This window comes from Ornithorhynchus anatinus, chromosome 19, assembly GCF_004115215.2.
Source record: "Ornithorhynchus anatinus isolate Pmale09 chromosome 19, mOrnAna1.pri.v4, whole genome shotgun sequence".
In the NCBI taxonomy this organism is placed as follows: Eukaryota; Metazoa; Chordata; class Mammalia; order Monotremata; family Ornithorhynchidae; genus Ornithorhynchus; species Ornithorhynchus anatinus.
In genome coordinates this window covers 5,374,772-5,397,566 of record NC_041746.1, presented here as the reverse complement: position 1 = coordinate 5,397,566, position 22,795 = coordinate 5,374,772, and the positions used below count along the sequence as shown (strand labels likewise).

At 50.5% G+C, this 22,795-nt stretch overlaps 1 protein-coding gene across 2 annotated transcripts; it reads left to right on the top strand.

Moving 5' to 3' along the window:
- Positions 1-320: 320 nt before the first annotated feature.
- STUM (stum, mechanosensory transduction mediator homolog) lies at positions 321-20,870 on the top strand. Of its 2 annotated transcripts, XM_029047719.2 has the most exons (4): positions 326-682; positions 19,103-19,282; positions 19,638-19,646; positions 20,664-20,870. In XM_029047719.2, exons 1-4 carry the CDS (start codon positions 460-462, stop codon positions 20,696-20,698), a joined length of 447 nt encoding a protein of 148 aa, XP_028903552.1. In that variant the 5' UTR covers positions 326-459; the 3' UTR covers positions 20,699-20,870. The 2 variants fall into 2 exon arrangements, with proteins under 2 accessions (XP_028903553.1, XP_028903552.1); XM_029047720.2 differs by lacking the exon at positions 19,638-19,646 and having other exon boundaries at positions 321-682.
- Positions 20,871-22,795: the final 1,925 nt, after the last annotated feature.

Genomic DNA, 22,795 nt, shown 5'->3' with positions numbered 1-22,795 from the left:
CTGGGGTGTCTGTGTGTGCGCGTGTGTGTGACAGAGAGTGTGTGTGTGCGTGTGTGCGGGCAAGGGAGTGTGAGCGTGTGCACGTGTGCGAGCGGTCGGGAGCGTCTTCCACGGACGGGGAGGCGGGCGGGCGGGCGGGCCGGCGGACAGCGGTTCCTCCCGGCGGGGCTCGGCTGCGGGGCGGAGGTGGCGGCGGCGAGTGCGGGACTGAGGTCGCTCGGGAGCAGCAGCGGCAGCAGCGGCGGGAGCAGGAGCGGGAATAGGAGCAGCAGCGGGAGCGGGGAACAGCTGGAGCGGGAGCAGGAAGAGCGGGAGCAGGAGTAGGAGCAGGAGCGGGAATAGCGGGAGCGGGAATAGGAGCAGGAGCGGGAGTAGGAAGAGCAGCAGGAGCAGGAAGAGCAGCGGGAGCAGCGAGCGGGAGGAGCAGCAGGTCTCCCGTGTCCCCACCCCTGGGAGGGCATGCAAGCCATGGAGCTGCCCCGCAAAGATGGAGAGACGGCGGCGGCGGCGGGAGCGGGAGCGGGAGCGGGGGCGGCCCCGGAGCCCCGCGGGGCGCCTCCCCCCAGCGGAGTGGTGGTGCAGGTCCGGGAGAAGAAGGGACCCCTGCGCGCCGCCATCCCCTACATGCCGTTCCCCGTGGCCGTCATCTGCCTCTTCCTCAACACCTTCGTGCCGGGGCTGGGTAAGGAGCGGCGGGGGGCGCGGGGGTAGGGGGGGGGGTGATGCGGGAGCGGGACGAGGGCAGCGCCCCAACGGCCGTCCGCCGGGGTCCGATCTCCGGCGGGGGGGGAACCGCAAACTTTCGGGGAGGCGCGGAGAGCCCCGGCCCGCTGCGAGACGCCCGCAGCCCCGCCGCTCCCCCGGGATGCTCCCTCCACGGACAAAACGTTCCCCGATTGCGGGGCGCCGGGGGCAACCGGGGCCAGGTCCCGCCGAAGCCCCGCTGAGGGCGAGGACCCCGCCAACCCTCCCTCCCCGAAAAGCCCACCGGGACGGGACGGGACGGGACGGGACGAGACGGGACCGGACCCACGGGACGGGCCGGGTGTGGGAGGAGCTGGGCGTTAACGGGAGTGGGCGGGGCCTCGAGTGGGAGGAGCTTCGTCCGCACGGGAGTGGGCGGGGCCGCGCGCGGGGGCGGAGCTCGGTGGCGGAGGTGGGCGGGGCCGTGTAGGCGCGGGGCTTTGATGTCACGTGGTGGGCGCGGTCGCCCGTGGGCGGAGCCTCACGTCGGTTATCGTGGCGTGGTCGTGGGTGGGCGGGGGTTGGCATTAACGAGAGTGGGCGGGGCCTCGAGTGGGAGCAGTTGATTGGTAAAGGTTATTGGGCGGGGCCTCGAGTGGGAGCATCTGATTGGTTAAGGTTGTGGGCGGGGCCTCGAGTGGGAGCATCTGATTGGTTAAGGTTGTGGGCGGGGCCTCGAGTGGGAGGAGCGGAATGGTAAAGGAGGCTGGGTGGGGCCTCGAGTGGGTGGGGCTTGACGTCACGGGATGGGCGTGGTCGCGCGTGGATGGAGCCTCGTGTCACTTAGACTGGGCGTGGCTGTGTGTGGGCGGAGCCTGGGGTTAAAGAGAGTGGGCTGGGCCTCGTGTGGGCGGGACGTTGCGTTGAGGGGGTGGGCGGGGCCTCGAGTGGGAGCAGCTGATTGGTAAAGGGGAGTGGGCGGGGCCTCGAGTGGGCGCAGCTGATTGGTAAGAGGGAGTGGGCGGGGCCTCAAGTAAGAGCATCTGATTGGTAAAGGGGAGTGGGCGGGGCCTCGAGTGGGCGCGGCTGATTGGTAAAGGGAGTGGGCGGGGCCTCGAGTGGGCGCAGCTGATTGGTAAAGGGGAGTGGGTGGAGCCGTGAGTGGGCGGGGCTGGATGGTAACGGCGTGGGCGTGTCCCTGTGTGGACGTGGTTGGGTGGTAAGGAGAGTGGGCGGGGCCGTGGGGGGGCGGGGCTAGCCGGTAATGGGCGTGTACGTGTAGATGTGTGCTTGTGCACGTGTGTGCGTGCAAGTGAGGACATGAGGGAGCTTGTGGGTATGCGTGCAAGAGGTTAAATATACCTGGGTGATTACAACTCCGTTATATTGTGCGCTCCCAAACGCTTCGTACAATGCTCAGCACACAGTAAGTGTGCACTAAATACAACTGATTAATTGTGGGCCCCAAGGAGTGCGTGGGCTTGTGAGTGCGACGGTGCATTTGGCAGTGTTTTGGGACCAACTCGGTCCTCCGTTCTTTCCCCTCTCTCTCCCAGCCCACAGGATCTTCTCCCACAGGGAGGCCCTGAACCGCCAACGTGAAGCTTATTATTGTAGTTGTATTTGTTAAGCGCCTACTGTGTGTCGAGCACTGTTCGAAGAGCTGGGGTAGATACAAGGTAATCTAAGAGTCCTAAGTAAGACTACGTGTGAGTCTCACGTGGAACAACCTCATTCCCCTGAATCTCCCCCAGCGCTTAGAACAGTGTTCGGCACATAGTAAGCACTTAACAAATACCAACATTATAAGAAGGAGGAAGAATGGGTCTTGAATCCCCATTTTGCAGTTGAAGAAACAGAACAGAAAAGTTCTAGAGAAGCAGCGTGGCTCAGTGGAAAGAGCCCGGGCTTGGGAGTCAGAGGTCATGGGTTCGAATGCTGCCTCTGCCACGTGTCGGCCGTGTGACTGTGGGCAAGTCACTTCGCTTACAGTTACCTCATCTGTAAAATGGGGATTAAGACTGTGAGCCTCATGTGGGACAACCTGATTACCCTGTATCTCCCCCAGCGCTCAGAACGGTGCTCTGCACATAGTAAGCGCTTAACAAATACCAACATTATTATTACTTCAGACAAGGCCCTAGGTCACATAGCAGGCCAATATGAAGGTAGAATTAGAACTCAGTTCCTCTGACTCCCAGGCCCTTGCTTTTTCCAATAGGTGACACTGCTCCTCCCTCCTCCCTCCCTGTCAGGATGGGAATGGAATTCGAGGGATCAGGGAAGTGGGCCTTGTCCATGCTGACTGTCATTAAGTGAGCTTCCTGGCCCATGCTCCTGCTAGCTAATTCTCAAACACATAAACACACACGCGCACACACACACACACACACACACACACACACACACACACACATAATGGGAGCTGCTCCAAATCTCCAGATAATTGGATAGTGACTTTGCGCCCTTGGGAATGCACTTCCTCTTCTCTTTGTACCTTCTGGGACTTGGCTCCAGCCCTAACTCAGCAATAGTTAGTGTGTGGAGTTTCATTAGGAAGAAGTATCCCCAGATGATATATTTTGCTTCTGAGCCACCTCTCTTTCTCTCTCCACACACCCAGATTCTGTCAGGGAGGAGAGCGGATGTCATTTCAGTCATGTCAGAAATTCCCACCTGCTGAAATAAAAGCATACTGTCTTCCCATCTGTTGATAGGATGTGACTCTCATGAGGGTGATGTGTTTAAATTCCACTTGTTTTCAAAAGTAGTGAAGTGAATGCTACGGCGTGATACTTTATGGCAACAGAGTCATCAAAGCCAGGATTGAAATGACATCCTGTCACCTCTCCCAGGAAGGTTTTCCTGGCAGGGCTCAGGGAGAGAGAGGCAAAAGTCGTTAATTATTCCCTGACCCTGAGCTGCTAGAGGAACACTGATGGAGTCAGGCCCCTGATCATTGTAGCCACATCCAAGGAGCACAGGAGACCACTTTTGGTGACTTCTTCAGACGTAGGAAGCAATGATTAAACACTCTTCTTTGTATCTTAATGGGGACAAATGTATTCAGGTAACATATGTATGAACACATACTGTAAGTAATGTAACACTCGTGTATGTTTATATATATATTACATATATTTTAAAACAGTCAAGAGTCTTCTAGTTGGCAGAACAGTTTCCCCAGCTGAGTATATCTCTCACCAAGATCCTCGGCTTGTCACCATATTGAACTCCCCAACTCTGTCAGGTCCCTGAAACCAAGTGGGCTTGACCAGGGGAACTTGAGGGGAAAGCCCAGGGGTTTTAAATGGGGACCGAGCAGAGGAAGCAGTGTATTCACCAAGTTTGTCCTGCCTGAGTCTGGGGTGGTGCTGACAGAGAGGAAGGGGGATTTGCCATGCGGAGTCTTGCCAAACTGGCCATGAAGGCTCTGCCCCAGTCAAATCTACTCTGCTTTGGAAACTGGAGACATGATAAGATGACCCAGAAGCCACGAGCTCTTAGAAAACGGTCTCCACTCCAGAAAAGATCAGACAGTCAGTGTGCACCAAATCACACTTCCATTTTTCTTCTGGGCTTATTTTAATTATTTTTAGTCCTGTACCCCAAGGCTACCTTGGGTGGACTTTTTTAATATTACTTGTTAAGCGCTTACTACATTCCAGGCACCGTAATGAACACTGAGGTAGATACAAAGTGAATCGGGTTGGATGCAGTCCATGTCCCACATGGACTGTGTAGTCTTAATCCCCATTTTACAGAAGAGGAAACTGGGGCAAGGAGAAGTTAAGTGATTTGCCTAAGGTCACACGGCGGACAAGTGGCAGAGCCGAAATTAGAACCCAGGTCCTTCTGACTCCATGCTGTATCCACTAGGCCATGCTACTTCTGACACTTTTCAGTGTCTACTAAATTTCCACAGATAGCTTCCACCATCCACATTGAAACTGCCAAGTTTGGCAGTGATAACATGAGGGCTTTGACGGAATCACCTGCCATTCCCAGATTTGAACTTCCTCTGCTTAGATTCTTACTTACACAGGGAGGAGAGGTAGGAATTAGTTCTTTATAGTATCCTTATTAAAAAATAAATAAAGGCATTGACACCTCATAACCACCAAGCCAAAGGTGTTGAGTTGTGACTCTGTTGTGATCAATGCAATATCAGAAATTGGAGGAAGAAACAGTTAAAGCAAAAATGAGAGAAAATGTCTGTGTGTGTTTAGGCTTTACGGTAAATGGTTAGAGCCATGTAGCAATTTTTTTAACAAGTGCCCTAGCGTCATAGTACTTATATATTCATGGATTTTAATTTATGACTTGTTACGTGTGTGTGTGTGTGTGCAAGTCAATCTTGCAGAAAGGAGAGTATTCAAACAGATCAAGCAGTCCCTAAATGAGAGATGAACTGAGGGATACCTCAAGGAGAAGGTTCGGTTGGGAATTTGGTTCTCCCCTGATTAGGCTGTGAGTCCGTCTTTGGGCAGAGAATGTCTCTATCTGTTGCCGAATTGTACATTCCAACCGCTGAGTACAGTGCTCTGCACATAGTAAAGCGCTCAATAAATACTATTGAATGAATGAATGAATGTTCTTGTCGTTGATGAGTTTGGAATGATGATGACCGGGTGTGAGGTGGTGTTGTGGGGTGGGCTGATTATTTTAAGGCTGAATATACAGACTTCCTTTCTCTCTGTTCCTTGGATGGGTAGAGTCTTCCCCCAGTGAAGAATCAGTGAAAACAGTGAAACTTGGAGCTTAAAGAAGGCCTACCTCACTGCCACTTCAAAGCACAGAAAATATGAATGTGAGGGTTACCAGAAAATTATATATTTGCATCCACCCTGCCAGTCACTTCCTACTGTCAACTGTGAATTTCCCAGTAGGGTAGGGAGGACTGTTACAGCCTCACTGTGCACCCAAACCAGATTCCGTAGCAGTGAGCAGATGCTGCCAAAGTGAAAGATGGGGCAGACTAAGCTCAATGCGGGCAGGAAATGTGACTACCAATTCTGTTTTATTGTATTTTCCCAATCGCTTAGTACAGTGCTCTACATACACAGTAAGCACTCAAGAAATACCTTTGATTGATTAATTGAATGATGGGCCTAGTGGAAAGAACGCGAGCCTGAGAGTCAGCGGATGGGGGTTCTAATCCTGAGTGACCTCAGGCAAGTCACTTAACTTCTCTGTGCCTTAGTTCTCTCATATGTAAAATGGAGATTCAGTGCTTGTTCTCCCCCTTACTTAGACTGTGAGCCCCATGTGAAACAGGGACTGTGTCCAACCTGATGAACTTGTACCTACCCCAGCACTTAGAAGAGTGTTTGACAACTAGTAAGTGCTTAACAGCACTTGTACTAAATGCTGGGCAAATACAAGTAGATTGGGTTGGACGCGAGGGACTCGCAGTCTTAATCCTCATTTTACAGATGAGGTAACTGTCGTCCAGAGAAGTGAAGTGACTTGCCCAAGGTCACACCACAGACAAGTGGCAGAATCAGAATTAGAACCCAGGTCCTTCTGACTCTCAGGCCTGAGCTCTATCCACGAGGCTCGTGCCATAGCAGTTGCTTTTTGAGGCAATGGCCAGCCAGCTCTTGTTAAACTAGGCGCCAGCATCCACCTCAGTCTGATGGGCCACCTCAGCTTTTTATGTGGGAGAAATAATGAAAACGTTGTTCTTAATTCATCAAAAAGCACATTAGTAATTTAACATTGATATGAAGTTAGAAGTAAACATTGTGACACATCTAGAATCTACTAAACAATAACTCTTACTCATCGGTAATCTCCACATCAAAATGTATTTCTCAAAAGAGGGAATTTCATCAAAATACCAAGATTTAGTCACTTGTTGGGACTAAGAGACTAGTTCAGATAATCAAATAAAATTGGGTTTGGCTCTCCTGGGTCAGAACTTGTTTCATTAGCCCACTTTTTTTGTCTTTCGGTAGCCCAAGTTTGTTTGGATCCATTCAGGCATGAAGAATTTGACTGTCCTAATGTCTACAGAACACTTGAGTGGGAATCAGGGATTCCGGACCCTGTCTGACCAAGCCTAAGGCTCTCCCTGGCCCTGGCCCAATATCCAGAGGTCCCAAAAGACCCATAGGTCTTGCCTGCCTACACCTAACTTTGTTTTAAGACCTGCTGGTGTGGCAAACCTGATGTCTTAAGGAGGTATAGTCCTAGAAGCACCTACATGGTATACATACAGCACTGTATAGTCCCACACCGTAAAGCATACGGTGTGGTATACATACGTAAAGCATACGGTAAAGAGCTTGTACATTCCAAGGGCTTAGTACAGTGCTCTGCACATAGTAAGCACTCAATAAATACTATTGAATGAATGAATGAAAGCATACAGTCCCATATGGACCCCACACCATGATACATATAGCCCCACATGGTCCACACACCACTGTATATAAAATCTCATATGGTTCCTACCTGCCCCTAGCATGGTCTGACTCAACCCAGTGAAAGGAGAAGAGTTTAGATTTTAAGATTCTTCCCTTCTTTTGACTTTACTTCCCTCAGGGAGTTCACTGAAATCTGCCTCTTAATTCCTTCCCTTCCTGCCCCCCACACTCCCTCTCCTCTGTGCTGCAGGACCCAGGCGGCAGGAGGGCTGGGAATCAAGAAATCCAGGGCTTGTCCCAGTTTTACCACTGGCCTGTGTGTGACCACAAGCAAGTCATTTCACTTTTCTGTGCCTCGGGTTCCTCCTCTGTAAAATGGGCATAACATATATTGTGAGCCCCATCAGGGAGGTAGTTGTTAACAATAATAAAAATAACAATGGAAGTGTTGCCAAATGAAGGTAGTGATATTGCTGATGTGAAAATAGAAAGTAAGAAATTAGTATTTTGTATTTCACCAGTCTAGGAGTAGTACTCATCTTGCTCCATAGTAGAGAAACACTATCCTGTTCTGTTGTCCAAGTTAAACCTGACACAGTACTTCATTAGGAACCTGAGTTTTGCTTTGAAAATTTCACCCCTCATCCGAATTCATCCAGGCATTTCTCTACTGGACCATGAAAAGTGCTCTGTATTTGCCCAAATCATAATTTCAAGTGGGTTCACAAAAGAACAGATTTTGGATTTCAAACATGGGTTTTGTTAATTTGCTATTTTTAAAATACTTGTGAGACCTTTGCAGTTGCCATAGCAATAGGATTTCCATAAGCATTATTTATTTTATTCTTTTGCACAGTGAAACGCTGTGGTTGATAGACAGCCTTGGGGGGAAAGTAGGTGGTTTGGTTGGCGGCTATTCTGCTGCCGCCTCTCTCCAAAGCTGGAGGTCAGATTCCAGGAAACCAAATGGCGGCGAATTTCCAAGCTCACAGGGGATTGTTGGGCAGGGAAGCCATTGGAGAGCCCCCACCCTCAACCCCACAGCACTTAAGTGCATATCTTTAAATTCTATATTATAAATTATTTGTTCAAATTTATGTCTGTCTCCCCCGCTATACTGTAAGCTCGTTATGGGAAGGGAACATGTCTGCTGAATCTGTTGCATTGTACATTCCCAAGTGCTTAGTACAGTGCTCTGGACATAGTAAGCACTCAATAAATACCACTGATCAATTAATTGACTGAGGAAGAGGGAGCCAGGGGCAACTGTGGTCCAGCCCAATGCAGGCAAGGCATCTGCTGGGATCAGGAGTTTATGGCTCTGCATAATTGAGAAACAGTGTGGCCTCATGGTTAGAGTACGGGCCTGGGAGTCCGAAGGACCTGGGTTCTAATTCTGGATCCTCCACTTGTCTATGGGGTAAACTTGGACAAGTCACTTCACTTCTCTGTGCCTCAGTGACCTCATCCATAAAATGGAGATTAAGAGTGTGTGCCCCATGAGGGACAGGGACTGTGTCCAATCTGATTATCTTGTATCTACCCCAATGCTTAGAACAGTGCTTGGCACATAGTAAGCAATTAACAAATACCATCAACATTATTATTATTATTAGGAATCTGCCTTACTGGTTCTGGGAGGGGCACTCCCTTGTCCTGCCCCCCAAATAGATGCGCTTTGTCCCGTGGTGTCTGGGGTTGGTATCTGAACAATATGTTCTCCCAGATGGCAAGGGGCTGGAGATGGTGAACAAATGGATTTTCCTGGACCAAGTGTGCAAGCGGGCAAGAGATCAATCAATCATATATATTACGGTGTGCAGAGCTCGATCCTAAGCACTTGGGAGAATTAAATATAACAGAGTTGATAGACATATTCCTTGCCCACAACGAGTTTACCATCTAGAGGGGGAGATAGGCTCTCAAAGACACACCCTGGCAGGCCAACTCATTGGCAGCAGCAGCAGCAGCAGCAACAGGAGGTTCCAACTGAAGAACAAATCTTTTTTAAAAATTTAGGGAAGAACGAGGGGGAGAGAAAGTACTCTTCTTCTCTAGTCAATTGTAGCCTGTTTATGGGGGCAGATACTTCAGAATCTGGGTGCTTACCAGCAATCCTGCAGATGTAAATCCCCCTGAGGCATTCATTGTATGGTAAGAAAGGAATAATACCTTGAATTCAGAGCTGAAAGTTTCTAGTGAAATATAGTATGTTTTATCTCTTGTCTTCAGTGGAGTCCAAGTGGGGATCGGGGCATACTGTCTCCCGAATTTGGTTGGAGTAATTGGGAAAATGCTGTTAACCTGAGGTCACACAGGGAACCAGTGGGCAGGGGAGACTCAGGGCTCAGTTCTGCTGACTCCCCCAACCTGGGCTCCACCCTTCCCAGCAAACAAAGGAGTTTTTTGGGTTTTCCTATTGGATTTAGAGGCTCTCCGATGGGCAGTTTGGTTCAGGGAAATGTGGCCCAGGCAGGGGCCTTCAGAAAGGGAGGGTTAAGAAAGGGAGAAGGGGCAAGGTAGGAGTGGGGTAGAGGAAACAGGGAAAAGGGGAAATAGGGGTGGGGATGGGGAAGAGGAGAGAGAAGGGAGGGGGAGAGGAGGAGAGGGGAAGGGGAGAGAGGAGGTTGGGAGAAAAGGGAGAGAGAGAGAGAAGTATAGAAACCATCTCTCCCTTCTTAATGGTTGCCACTCTGCTATAGTCTCCAGCTCATTGTAGGACACATGGTCTTTTTACTCCAACACACAGAGTGGTCATAGGGCAGAGCCCACAACCCTCATTTCCTATAGGGGGAATGCACTAGGCTTTTCTCCCTCTCCCCATTTCAAAAAAAATTACCATCTCTGCCTCGAGACTGTACTGAGGACAAAGTAACAAATGATGCTCAAGCAGCTTTAGCACAATAAACTCTCTCTCCCTCTAAATGCATAATGATAATAATTAGTACAAGCAAAGCTGTGCAATCTGCCCAGCTTGTTTGCCTAATGGCTGCAAAGGACTTGGTTTGAAAGACAAAGATAGAAATACACTAAAATACTTGTTGACTGTTTGACTGAAGGTGGCCTGCTTCCCAGGAAAGCTGGGAGCCTTTTCTGGAGGTGGGATGGGTTGGTAACAAAGGAATATGTATCTGAAGGGGGCAGTAACACATAAATCTCCCATACCACCCCCCCCAGGGTTGCTTTGAAGTCTGATCTTTTGCTCAGGAAGTGGAGCCCCTTTCCTTTCTCAGAAGTCACTCTGTACCCCCTAAGCATATGAGAGTCCCCTCACCCTCAGCACTTGTGTACATGTTGATACACTACCATTTTCCCTCTCCCTAACTTATTTTCCTGTCTGCCTTCCCCTCTAGACTTGCAGGTAGGGAATCATGTCTACCAACTCCATTGTACTCTCCCAAATACTTAGTAGGGTAGGCTTCATGCAGCAAGTGCTCAATAAATACCCCCACTTGATTGATTGTGACTCAGACTTCACCTGCCATAGGAGCTTCTGCCCTTGCAGACTGAGCACAGCTGGAGGAGAAAGAGGCAATAGAGGGCAGTTGGAAGACTGACTGTTATTTAGCCCTTTCTTGTAACCCTGCCGGTAGGTCACCGGGTCGGGGGACCTTGGGAGAAGAACACTGTACTGGGAATGAGGAGACCTAGCTCCAGTTCTGTCTGAAATTGGCTAACGAGGGCAAAGACTGCCCCTGACCACCTAGGTTACTGTCACAGGCTGTGCCCCAAGGGGACTGGGGCCAGCCGGGACCAGAGAGCCTGAAGAATGTGAAAAAAGAGGACGTTACCAACCCCTACACTCAAGCAGGTTTTTGGTCCCGAAGTGGTTGGACTGAGACTCATATATTCCTTTTACTGGTGACTCCATCATCACTGTAGCTGGATCGGCATAAAAGAAGCTCTATTCTCCCCTGAGCCCAAGTCCCCAGGCCCTTCCAACCATAAAAGCAGCATGGCCTAATGGGTAGAGTATGGGCCTGGGTGTCAGAAGAACCTGGGTTCTCATCCTTACTCTTCTACTTGTCTGCTTTGTGACCCTGGGCATGTCACTTAACTTTTCTGGGCCTCAGTTACCTCATCTGTAAAATGGGGATTAAGATTGTAATCTGATTTCCTCATATCCACCCCAGCGCTTAGTACAGTGCCTGGCACATAGTAAGTGCTTAACAAATACTGTTATTATTATTATTATAAATTCAACACACAGGAGGGTCTGTAAAGAACCTTTTCTGACTATAGCTCTGATAGATCTGGGGGAGGTGGTTAAGCCCTAAATTGAAGTTATAAAGGAGCTAAGTCTTTACTGTGCAAGGCAGTGGCAGTCTGCTCCCAAAAAGAGCCCCAATCTAATTGATGGGGTGTGGAAGCAGGATGGTTCAGTGGTTATAGCTTGAACACAAGATGTGGGCCTTCAACATGGCCCTCACTTTGAGCTGAATGTGGAGAGAAGGGACTCACAGTAGAGTTGAGAGAGAAAGAGGGTTTAGTGGGGCTGGGTTTTAAAGAGACAACTAGGACTGGTTTCTTAGCAACAGAGCCCATCCAAGGCTCATGTTGGCATATCGTACTATCAAGAAGATGCCATAAGGGGAAAAAATGCCATTTTGAAGGGACAAGAGGGAGCAAGACCAAGTCGGTTGGATGTGAGTAGAAGGAAGTCTTTTGGATTGGGTGGGGCCGTTTGTTTCCTCAATTATCTCAACTCCTGGGGTTTGTAGCAGTTTCTGTAGAATTGTAGCCAGTTGTTCATTCATCCATTCATTCATTCAGTTGTATTTACGGAGCACCTACTGCGTACAGAGCACTGTACTGAGATTTGAGGAAGAGTACAGTGAAGAGAAAAAAGACGTGCCCCTTGGCCCTCAAGGTGCTACCAATCTAATTGATAGGTGGCTAGGAGGTTGGAGACAGGCATTTGAGGAAAGATAGCAAACATAAAGCTTAAAGCAACATGTTGTTGAGATCAAAATCAGCCACCCTGACTGCCTAGACACTAGAACTCTCTGCCTGCATTGACACAGGACTGCAGCATTACCCAGGCACTGTTTACACTTGCAACTGAAGCAGGTACTCCTTTTGGGCCAGACAGGCCCCCTCCAAGGTCCAGGGAGAAGGGTCTGACCCAGCCCAGGCCTGGACTACTGCCCTGAGTCTGGGGAGGAGGCTGAAAGCTCCTTGTGGACAGGGAACATGCTACAGACTCTACTGCACTGTACTCTCCCAAGTGCTTAATACTGTGTTCTCTGCACACAGTAAGTAAATACATAGCGCTGATTGATTGATGGATTGAAGGACTGGGGAAGGGGACTTGTATGAGTACAGAGTGGGTCAGAGTCTGTGTCCAATCTGATAATCTGCCTCTATCCCAGTGCTGAGCACAGGGCTTTGGCACAAAGGAAGCACTTCATAAATACCAGAATTATTATTTTCTCATTATTATTATTTTGGCTCAGGCTCTGCAGTGAACCATTGCTCTTGAAGGGAGCCTCTGAGAGGCCGCAAGCTGGGCTTATTTCCTGCTATGTGGAATTGGGAGCAGACCCAGAGGGACGGCCTTGCTGTAAGAGGGTCTGATGGGTCATGGGAACCTGAGTGTCTGTGGGAAGGCGCCAACTGGAGGAGGGAAGAATGGGAGAATGGAGCTGGGGAGAGGACAAGAGGCCAGCCATGTGACAGCACCTGATATGAGACTGAGTGCTGAGCCCCCGAAGCTTCCAGAAATACGGGGGTGTCCCTGGGATGTCACCCCGTGTGGTTCAGCCTCTCCGGTTTCGGCCGGTGCCAGTTGTGCCTCACTGGAGTTCTCAAAATACCACAGCAGAGTGCGAGCGAAAATACACTGTAGATGCAGTTCAACCTTGAATATGCACGGAACGCTCTCAGCCCTAATAGGAAATCTCCCGACCAGAGACTGGCCAGAGCACTCTGGGCTGGCCTCCGGCCAGCATTAGCCTGGGCTATCCCCCAGGGAGGCGGGAAAAGACCGCACCTCTATCTCTTTCTGACCTGACTTGGCCTGACTTTTTTCTGACTTTTTCAGAAAAAGGCCAGCTGAAACATTGACCCATCCAGGTGGTCAAACTCCAGAGTTTCATCTCACCTAATTATCCAGAAAATCCTCAGATAAAAGATTCTCCCCTGGCCATGAAATTCTCGAAGCAGCTGGAAAGCCGAGATGGATTATCCCAAGGAATAGGCTGCCCTCCCTGACCTCCCCAACCACGCTGGTCCAGACTGGGCTCTGGTTGGAAGGAAGCCTGGGTCAGGGGGAGAATGAAGGCTGTTGTCTGTGCTGAGCCGCAGTTGATGGAGCTGATGATGTCACTGGGGAACCCCTGGGGGATAGGTCTCCCCGGAGCATGGCCACTCAGACATGGCATGCTGAGGGACCAGTGTGCCCACCACAGCTCTGCATCTGGCTCAGGGAAAGGAGAGGCAGGTCCCTCCAGTTTTCTGACAGGGCCTGTAAAATTCAACACTCCGATATTGGGGCCCACTGTTGTGTCACCCTTGGGGAGCCTCCTTCAGGGGAAGAGGGAGTTTCAATCCTAAATCATAAGTGAGCGAGAGGATCTCAAGCCCTCTGCCAATGTCCTCTCGGGTCAGAGTCTCTGTTTCCCCATGTTAAGAAGGAGATGGAACCCAGTAAGGTGGGACCAGACCAGGACTAATCTCCAGAAACTGCAGTGGGAAGCCCTAGGACAGGGAGGACTGCAGCAGACCCAGGCATCAGCATCTGGTGACTTCTTTTCTGTCTGAAGCAGCTTTGTTTCTTTCTCCTGCTTCATGCTTTCTCAAGGTGAATTTGGGATGTGAATGTGTTTCTTTGTAAGGCTCTAGGTTGATGGTGCTGTGGTGGTAGCAAAGTCTACTTTTTTCTCCATCCAGGTTTTGGATTAAAATGGAGTAAGGGTAGTGGAGATAGTGGGGATCGTGTCCGCTGTATCCGGAGCCGAAGTTTCTCATAGGATGGCACTACTGGGGCCCGGGGGTGGCTGGGGGGAGCAGGGCAGAGTGTTCCTATCCCTTTTCCCCCAGCTGCGCACAGGAAAATGATCCCTTGGAGCCTCTTCTCCTGCACTCAGTAGGCTCTCAAGACCTCATTATAATTGTGGTATCTGTTAAGTGCTCACTATGTGGCAAGCACTGGGCTAAGTGCCGGGGCAAATAGAGTACAACGAGATTGGCCAATGCCTCCCAGATTCCTTCTTGAACTGCAGGCTGTGCGGCAGTATTTGCCCTGTCGTCGGATGCTGGGGCTCCATTTTGTCCTCCCCTCCACAGCCACTGCCGCTATCACCTCTACAGCTGAATAGTCCGGCCCCAGGCTGATCCATGGAATTTTCTGTGGAGCCCAAATGATGTGTTCTCAGCCAGGCCGGGGACCCCAAGAAATGCCCCGGGAAGGGCCAACTTGGCTGAGGCAGCCATCCCTGCAAACACCAAAACTTCCAATCTTCCTGGTTGCCCCTTCTGCTTTTTCCTCCCCCTTTCTCCCTTGCTCTTCCCTTCTTTTTCTCCTTCTTTGCTTCTCACTCTTTTTCTTGCTGACCTCTCTCCTCTCTCTTTTTCTTTCTCTCTCTCTTTCCTTTCTTCTCTCTATGAGTTCCTCCCTCCACCTTTACAGCCCCCACCTCATCCTTATCTTGCCTTGGTCCCCCTCAATGGCCAATCTTCAAAAAAAGATAAATGAAGCTATGGCTTCTCCCAATCTCCCTTCCTGCTTTTCCAAAAGTCTTGCACAGACACCTGTCTGCCCCCTGTCTGCCCCCTGCCTGCCTGGCTGTCAGGCCAGCCCGCCTAATACTAGCTAGATGAGTACAGGGACTGGCAGACAAACCGAGGCCATATAAGGACCCCCAGAGGGATAAGATCATTTTGCACAAACACTGACAAACCTCAAGACAAACAAATGAGCTAATTAAATAACATTGTGCCGAAGCCAACTGAAGTTGAGGAGTGGAGGGGAAATCGTATAAGTTGCATATAAAGGCAAAGATGGGTAGATTTGAATTCATGCCCTCCAATTATGAGCTGAGATAGAAGGAGCAGTTTAAATATTGAAAGAGTCACCTTAAGCATTAATAAACAAACCCATAAAACTAAGGGGAACACTTATTGCTCTGGCTTTAGGAGCATATTATCTCCAAGAGAAAAATCCCTAGAGAAGGTTTTGCCCATGTTCACCAGCCATAGCCAGCCAGCCAGGACTAAAACCCGGGTCACTGGATTTCCAGAGCAGTGGCAATTCCCCTAGGTGGATGATAGGATTTCACCCAGCAGGTGGTGAGCCCAGGGATGGATTCCTTCTTACAGGAAGGTTTTTAGGTAGAGAATATCTGTAGGCCCCAGAGAGGCCTGGTTAAACCTGTGAATGAGAGATCCACCTTGGGACACCTCAAGGAAAAGAGAAAAGGGTTAGAAGGAAAAAGTAAATCAATCAAGAAGGGTCAGCACTTGGATGTTCACCCCACCCTAGCCCTTCAGCACTTATGTACATATCCTTTTTTGATTTGTGTCTGTCTCCCCAACTAGACTGTAAGCCCCTTGGAGGCAGGAATTGGATCCACCAAATCTATTGTATTGTACTCTTCCAAGCACTTAGCACAGTGCTGTCCCCTCTGGACTGTAAGCTACTTGTGGGCAGGGAACCAACTCTACTATATTGTACTCTCCCAAGTGCTTAGTACAATGCTCTGCACAAGTCAGCACTCAATAAATATGACTGATTGATGATTGACAGTAAGCACTCAACAAATACCATTGATTGCCGGGATCCATGTCATGACGACGGGTTTTGGCTAGAGCACAACAGCAGGATTAGGGAGCATTATTCTAACAAAATGCACCTGGATCAGTGCAATGGCTTGTCAGAAGAAACAGGTGTCTGTCACATGGGACAGGAGCCGTGTCCAATCAGCATTTGCCCCAGAACTTAGCACAGTGCTTGGTAAACATTAAGTACTTGATAAGTACCATTATTATTATTATTATTATTATTAGCGGGTATTGCATTGGACACAGTGAGTATGACGATGGGAGTTTTCGTTAACGTGAAGTTCTGAAAGAACACAGCCACGTGCTCTGGGAGAACTGGGAACATTGGGCCAGCTGGACTTGGACTGTATGTTTATGTTCCCTTTCGTATCCAGTCAGAGTGGCAGTGGTAACAGCGCCAGCCAGAAGCTTTCTGCTGTTGGGGGGGTGGAGGGGGTGTACTTTTCCCATAGCACCTCTCTGACTCACTCCAGGGGGATTCAGCTCGGCTCTGCACCCTAACTAGTCCCCCGGTGCTGCTCAAATTGGAGGAAAATCTGCTTTGAAATATTGTCTTTCTTCTTGCAACATCTCGTGCAGAGGGGGCCGGGGGATTGGGGGAGGACAGGGGTTGGATTGAAGAAAACCAACTGCCTCCTTCCCATATTTTGGATGGGAAGAGGCAGTCCTTGTTCTCTCCACCCTCCCCATTCTTTATTCATGCTCGGGAAAGCAGAGGCCTGAAAAGCTGAAAGTTGATTGTGAGAAGGTTTATTGCTCATCTCGCTTTGAGCAGGAGGAAGGAATCTTTCCTCAGGGTGACCCTCCTAGGTCCCAAGCCTCCATCTTACATCCTATTTGTACTAAGAAGCATGCACACACTGTATGTTTTATAAATTTGGGGCTTTTGAGGAATTCATCTTTTAGAGCACAAGGGACTGGGATTCAGGAGACCTGTTCTAGTCCTGGCCCTGTCACTTACCTCCTGTGTGAATATGCCATCTAATTTCACAGTACCTCAATTTCCTCATCTGTAAAATGGGGATGAAATATCTGTTCTCCCATCCTTTCAGTCTGTGAGCCCTGTGTTGGGTAGGAATTGTGTCCTACTGACTACTTAAGCACAAGAGTCAGTACTTAACTAATACCATCATTATTATGAAGTGATTTAGCTTAAAGTTCACACTTTAAGGCAGCGGGAGGGGTAGCAATTGAATCTATGACTTCTGGACTCCTCTTCATCCAAAATGCCACTCACTAGTCAGTTAGTTATGATATTCTGAAGTGCTTCCTCTGTGCCAAGTCCTGGGATGAATATACAATAACTAGAGCAGACACAGGGACTGACAGTGTAAGACGGATGAGGAAACTGAGATGCTGATTGGTTGTGACTTAGCCAACATCACCTAACAGGCCAGTGGCAGGGACTGTGTCTATTGCGCTCTCCTAAGCGCTTAGTATAGTGCTATGTACATGATAAGCACTCAATAGATTCCACTGATTGACCGATCTTGTTTTTTTTCAAAAGTCACAGTGAGATAATGCCTTTCTCCCTTGAGCCTCTTCCGATTCAGCCCTCTAAGTACCCAACCCATTTTTGTTATCCTAGAGTTTCTTTCCCCAAGCCACCTCATTCAATTGTATTCATTCATTCAATCATATTGATCGAGCACTTACTGTGTTCAAAGCACTGTACTAAGCGCTTGGGAGAGTACAGTCTAACAATAAATAGATACATTCTCTGCCCACAATGAGCTACAGCCTAGATGGGGAGACAGGTATTAATAGTCTCCCCAACCTCTGCTGAACTCTTCTAGACAAGAGGTGCCCGGCGTCGGGTTGTAGCCAGGGGAGGGGAGACCTAGCTAGGTGAACCCCGACTGTCTCAGACAAGAGCAGTTCATAGGCTCAGTAGAACAGGCGGGGAAAACTTTGTCCCCTTGTGAGCTGCCAGCTATGTTTAACTAATTAGGTTAGCTGTTAATCAGTGAAAGGCCTGTGTTAATTATGATGAAGAGTTTTTAGTGAATGAAATAAACATGATGAGGAGTATCTGGTTTGGTTATGCCCTCCATCTCGGGGACCAAGCACCGGCCTGACTGGACCAAGAGGTCAAATGAGTGAGAATGAGGGAAAACCAAGAACACTGAAGCAGTGTTATGGCTGGGGCGCACATCGGACAGATGCCGGTCCCCACCCTTCAGGGTCCAGGGGACGGCCCAGGAGGCTGCTCCTGACCAGGGCAAGGAGCACTGCCCATCCCTGCTCTGGCTCTCATTCATAACTTAAACCCAGGGGTGCCCCTCCTCCTTCCCTGCCTTCTCTCCCCTTCCCATTCCTCTGCTGCTAGCTTCTCTGCGGACACTTCCCTGTTGGTTCACCTGGTTGTCCCCAGGCTTCCTGGCCAGTAATAGTGGCCCACCCCTTCCCCAAGCCTTCAGAAGCTTAGCAGGAACTCTTACTTTCAATGTTGGGGAGGGTTCCCCCCACTGCTCCCCCCCTAACCTGACTTTTGGGTTTCTTTCCACTTTCCTAGCTCCCACTCCATCACCTCTTCTGCAAGTGGCAGTTCTCTTGGTGATGTGGGATGTCCTTGTGGAAAGAACTAGGAGGGGGCTCAAGGAGGGAAAACTTCTGGGCCTTTCCCCATTGCCAAGGATGGGGCTAGGCAGCTGGACCATTCCAAGCAGGGGAGCAGTGTGGCTTAGTGGAAAGAGCACGGGCCTGGGAGTCAGAAGGATTTGTGTTCTAATCCCGGCTCCACCACATGTCTGCTGAGTGACCCAAGGCAAGTTACCTAACTTCTCTGTGCCTCAGTTACCTCATCTGTAAAGTGGGGATTAAGATTGTGACCCCCATGTGGGGCAGGGACTATACAACCTGATTTGCTTGTATTCACCCCAGTGCTTAGAACAGGCTTGGCACATAGTAAGTGCTTAACAAATATAACAATTATTATTATCATTATTATTCTCTTTGCCTCAGTCTTCTCATTTGTAAAATGGGGACAGGGACTGCATCTGACCCCATTATCTCGTATCCATCCCACACTTAGGACAATACTCAGCACCTAGTCAGTGTTTAAAAGATACTCAAAAAAATGATAAGGAAAATTATTGATACTGATAAAAATGCCACGAGAAAACCTGGAGGCCCTGAAAATGCATGCAGGAGAAATGGCAGTATAGGCAGCCTGGAACATGGAGTTGAAGATAATGAGAAGCTCAGGGGGCAGTGGGCCCCCTTATGGGGCGTTCGCTGATCACTCTCTGTCTCCCTCTCTCCAGGGACCTTTGTCTCAGCCTTTACGGTGCTGTGTGGGGCCCGGACTGACCTCCCGGATAGACATGTGTGCTGCGTCTTCTGGCTGAACATGGCCGCGGCGCTGATCCAGATCCTGACAGCCATCGTCATGGTGGGCTGGATCATGAGCATCTTCTGGGGGATGGACATGGTTATTCTTGCCAGTAAGTACCCACTGCCGGCCGCCCCTCCCCCAGGGCCCCTGTGCATGGATGCACGATTGAGCAAGTGGAATGGGCTGGTGGGTGAACTCAGGGTCACAGGGCTGGTCCTACTCTGTCTTTGCCCCCTTCTGGGGCAGCACCTAGCTCCCCCTGCCCCTCAGCACAGCAATCTCCCCTTGGACCCCCCAGCAGTTCCCCTGTGGGGGTCAGACACCAGTGAGAGAGAGTCCTCTCAGTCAATAAAACAACTCCAGCCCCACAGCTGTGGTTGGTTACAGGATTCTATGTCCTCTTTCCGACTGCTTCTCTCTCTTTCTCTCTCATGCCTCCTCCAATCCTCACACTCGCTGTCCAGTTTCACAAGGTAAGTGGGAGGAAATGGTTCATTGGTCTCACATTGTAGGGGAGGTTGGAAAAGAGGCTGGGTTCATATTCACATCGATCCAGTCCACACCACCCTTCACATATCAAGGAAGGCTTATGGGTCCTGCTAACCCTCTGAGGGCTTTTAAGCCTGCTGCAGACCCTGACTTTGGAAAAATTAAACTGCATAAAGCTGCCCCCTGCCCACCCTCCACCTCCTCCTCCCTTCTTATGGTTCCAGATCACTCTGTCACAACTCTCCACTTAAAGAGTCAATTCTAATCACCCCACTGGGCATGCAATCAGTTTCCTCATCTGGGAAATGGGCTGAATAATACTGGCTCTTCTCTATACCCCCAGGAGGCTGCAGAGCTAGAGTGAGGAAACAGATGGGAAAGCATGTTGGAAAATATCCCCACTAGTTAGTGCAGATACAGGCTGTTAACTAAGGCTCTTGCGGAGTCTTGGGGCTGTTTCTTGGGACCAGGGGTCAAGGAGCACATGGCAGAGCCCTTACTGGATGAAGAACCCAGCTCCCCACACTCTTCATATTTTCTCCTGGCCTGGCCTTCGCCTTCCCTGGGCCCTTACTGCTGTTGTAGGTAGCAGCTGGTTTGGGGGAGTAGGAGCAGGTGATCTGGTCTGAGGTGGGAGATGTTTACTGGAACATGGCAGGGCCTAATGGAGAGAGCATGGGCCTGGAAGCGAGGAGGGCCCAGCTCTGCTATTGGCTGGCTGTGTGACCTGGGACCAGTCACTTCAACATTTTGGGCCTCAGTTTCCTCATCTGCAAAAGAGGGATTAGATATCTACCGTCCCTAGCTCTTAGGTTGTGAGCCGTTTTTGGAGCAGTTATTCCTGGTCCAGGATTTCAGCTCCTAATTCAGCCTGGTGTGCTCCCCGGCCATGGCGTTTCAGTTTGTGGGAAATGGGGTGGGGGGGGTGCTGGATCCCGCTCGAGGCCAACCTGGAAGGGGCACAAATTCTAACCCTGTTTTTTTTGCTCCCCCACCTGCAGGCTACAAGGAGCAGGGCATGCCGCAGCAGCTGTGACTGGGGATTTGGCTGATGGCGATGGGGCAGGAGCTCCAGGGCAGGAATCGTGTAGGCAGATGGAGGGGCACAAGGACCTCTCCCCTATCTCTTTTGGGTTTTCCTGGGTTGGTCCAGTTCATGGGGGGTTGTTGGATTTATTTATTTCAAAAACTGCATCTGCTTTTCCTCAGCCCAGCCTGAGGGCTGTCTGCATTTTATGTTCCGGGACAGTGGGAGAGTGGGATGGGGGCAGGAGTCGGGGGACGGGGGGTGGAGGGGAGGCACTGGGTTGGGAAGGAGGAGAAGAGGAAGGATCCTGGTGCTGCCTGGCAGTCTCAGCTGGGCTCTGTGGAAGCCCCACTCCTGGGTTGGGGGTGGTCCCTGGGGTTGGGGGGTTATCGTAATTGCCCTTCCCTGTTGGCTACCGAGACTCTGGGAGCAGGACAAGTGGGTAGTGGCACTGTGAGAAGGAACGAGGGGCTGCTGGGAGTGGAACTGACCCAGTGCTTCCCTCCCCGCCCCCTCCGCCTCCCAAAGAGCGTTGGTGTGGGTGTGGGTGTGTGTGCGCACCTGTGTGTATGTGTGTGGGTGTTCATACGTGTTTGCGCACATGTGTGTGTGTGATTCCTTAAGGCCTTCAGAGAAGGCTTCTGTCCTGACCACCAGTGTTAGGGACAGTGAAGGACCCTGAGTTCAGTCCTCCCAAGTAGGCTCAAGCCCAGTCTGGAAGGGGAGTGGTGGCAGAGTCAAACATGCAGAGACTTTCCAGGTAAAGTTAGAATGCTGGGGCCAGTGCACTGTGGGGCCTGTCCACCATTGCCTCCTGCCACCACCGTGGGATATGGCCAGGATGACCTGAAGAGGTTCAGCCCGCCCTGGAAGGAGGAGGACCCCTGGCAGCCCTGCTCGGCCCGAGGAGACCCTCGTTGTAGCTGGGTCCTGGAGGGGGCGGCAGTGCCGGATTCCTGGAGCGCCTAGGGGCTTCGTCACCCTCACTCTGGGAGCAAGCACCATGTTTCCGCCCAGGGTTTTCTTGCAAGCACAGACAAGACCCTTCCTTCCTCCTCTCAGGCCACATCCCTTCCTCTCTGTTGTTCTCCCCTTCCTCCTCTTCCTCCTCTCCCTCCCAAGGGTGCCCCACCAAGCCTGGCCTCATCCGCCGTGCTGCCAGGGCTCAGACAATCCTTTCCAGTGGCTTTGGTTGGATTTCCCTTTGTTGGGGAGGGAAGCTGCTAGGGCTCCCCCTGCTCTCTGGAGTCGGGCAGGGCTGCCCCTCAGGAATGAGGTCCAGAGATTTCAAATACTTGCTTGGGGCCATCCCCTCCTACCTGCCCATCATCCATCACCCAGCAGCATCTCCCACACTGGCCAAAAGCAGAAATGAGGGAGGAGACAGAAATCAGACTGTAAGCTCGTTATGGGCAGGGAATGTATTTGCTAATTCTTTTGTACTCTCCTAAGAGTTAGTACAGTGCTCTTTAAATAGTAAGTGCTTAATAAATATGATTAATTGATTGATCGGGAGACACGCTGTAAGCAAGAGAGCCCATTTGAAGGGTGTGGGTAGGGTGATGCCTCAAAACTTTCCAATCCTGGGTTTTCTATTGTAAGTGGCATCCTCACTGGCCCTAGTGTGGGGTCAAAGGGCAAAAGCCCTCAGAGTCCCTGTGCCAGCTACCCCTTCTCTCCTCCAGTCCCATGGACGTCCCCTTCCCTGAGCCTGCTGGGAAATGACTTCCGAGCTGATTGCCGGGAACACAGCCCCCTGGAGCTGCGGGGAGAGCGAAGTCGCCCACGCTCATTAGCCAGGAGGATTTTGTTAGGATTAATATAATTACAGAAACTGCCCGAGAGGATGCAGTTGAATCGGGCCAGCATCTTCAGAGCGCGGATTGAGCAAGGAAAGGCCCACTGCTGTCATGGAGGCTCTCAGAGCCCTCGCCTGCCAGTCGATCAGCTGGTCAGAACATGTTATATTGTACTCTCCCAAGCACTTAGTATGGTGTTCTGCACATAGTAAGCCCTCAATAAATACCACTGATTGATTGATTGATTGATTGATGTCCCCGAGGGAGACCCAGTAGGGGGTGGTGGGAGGGGTGAGATGCTCTGGGG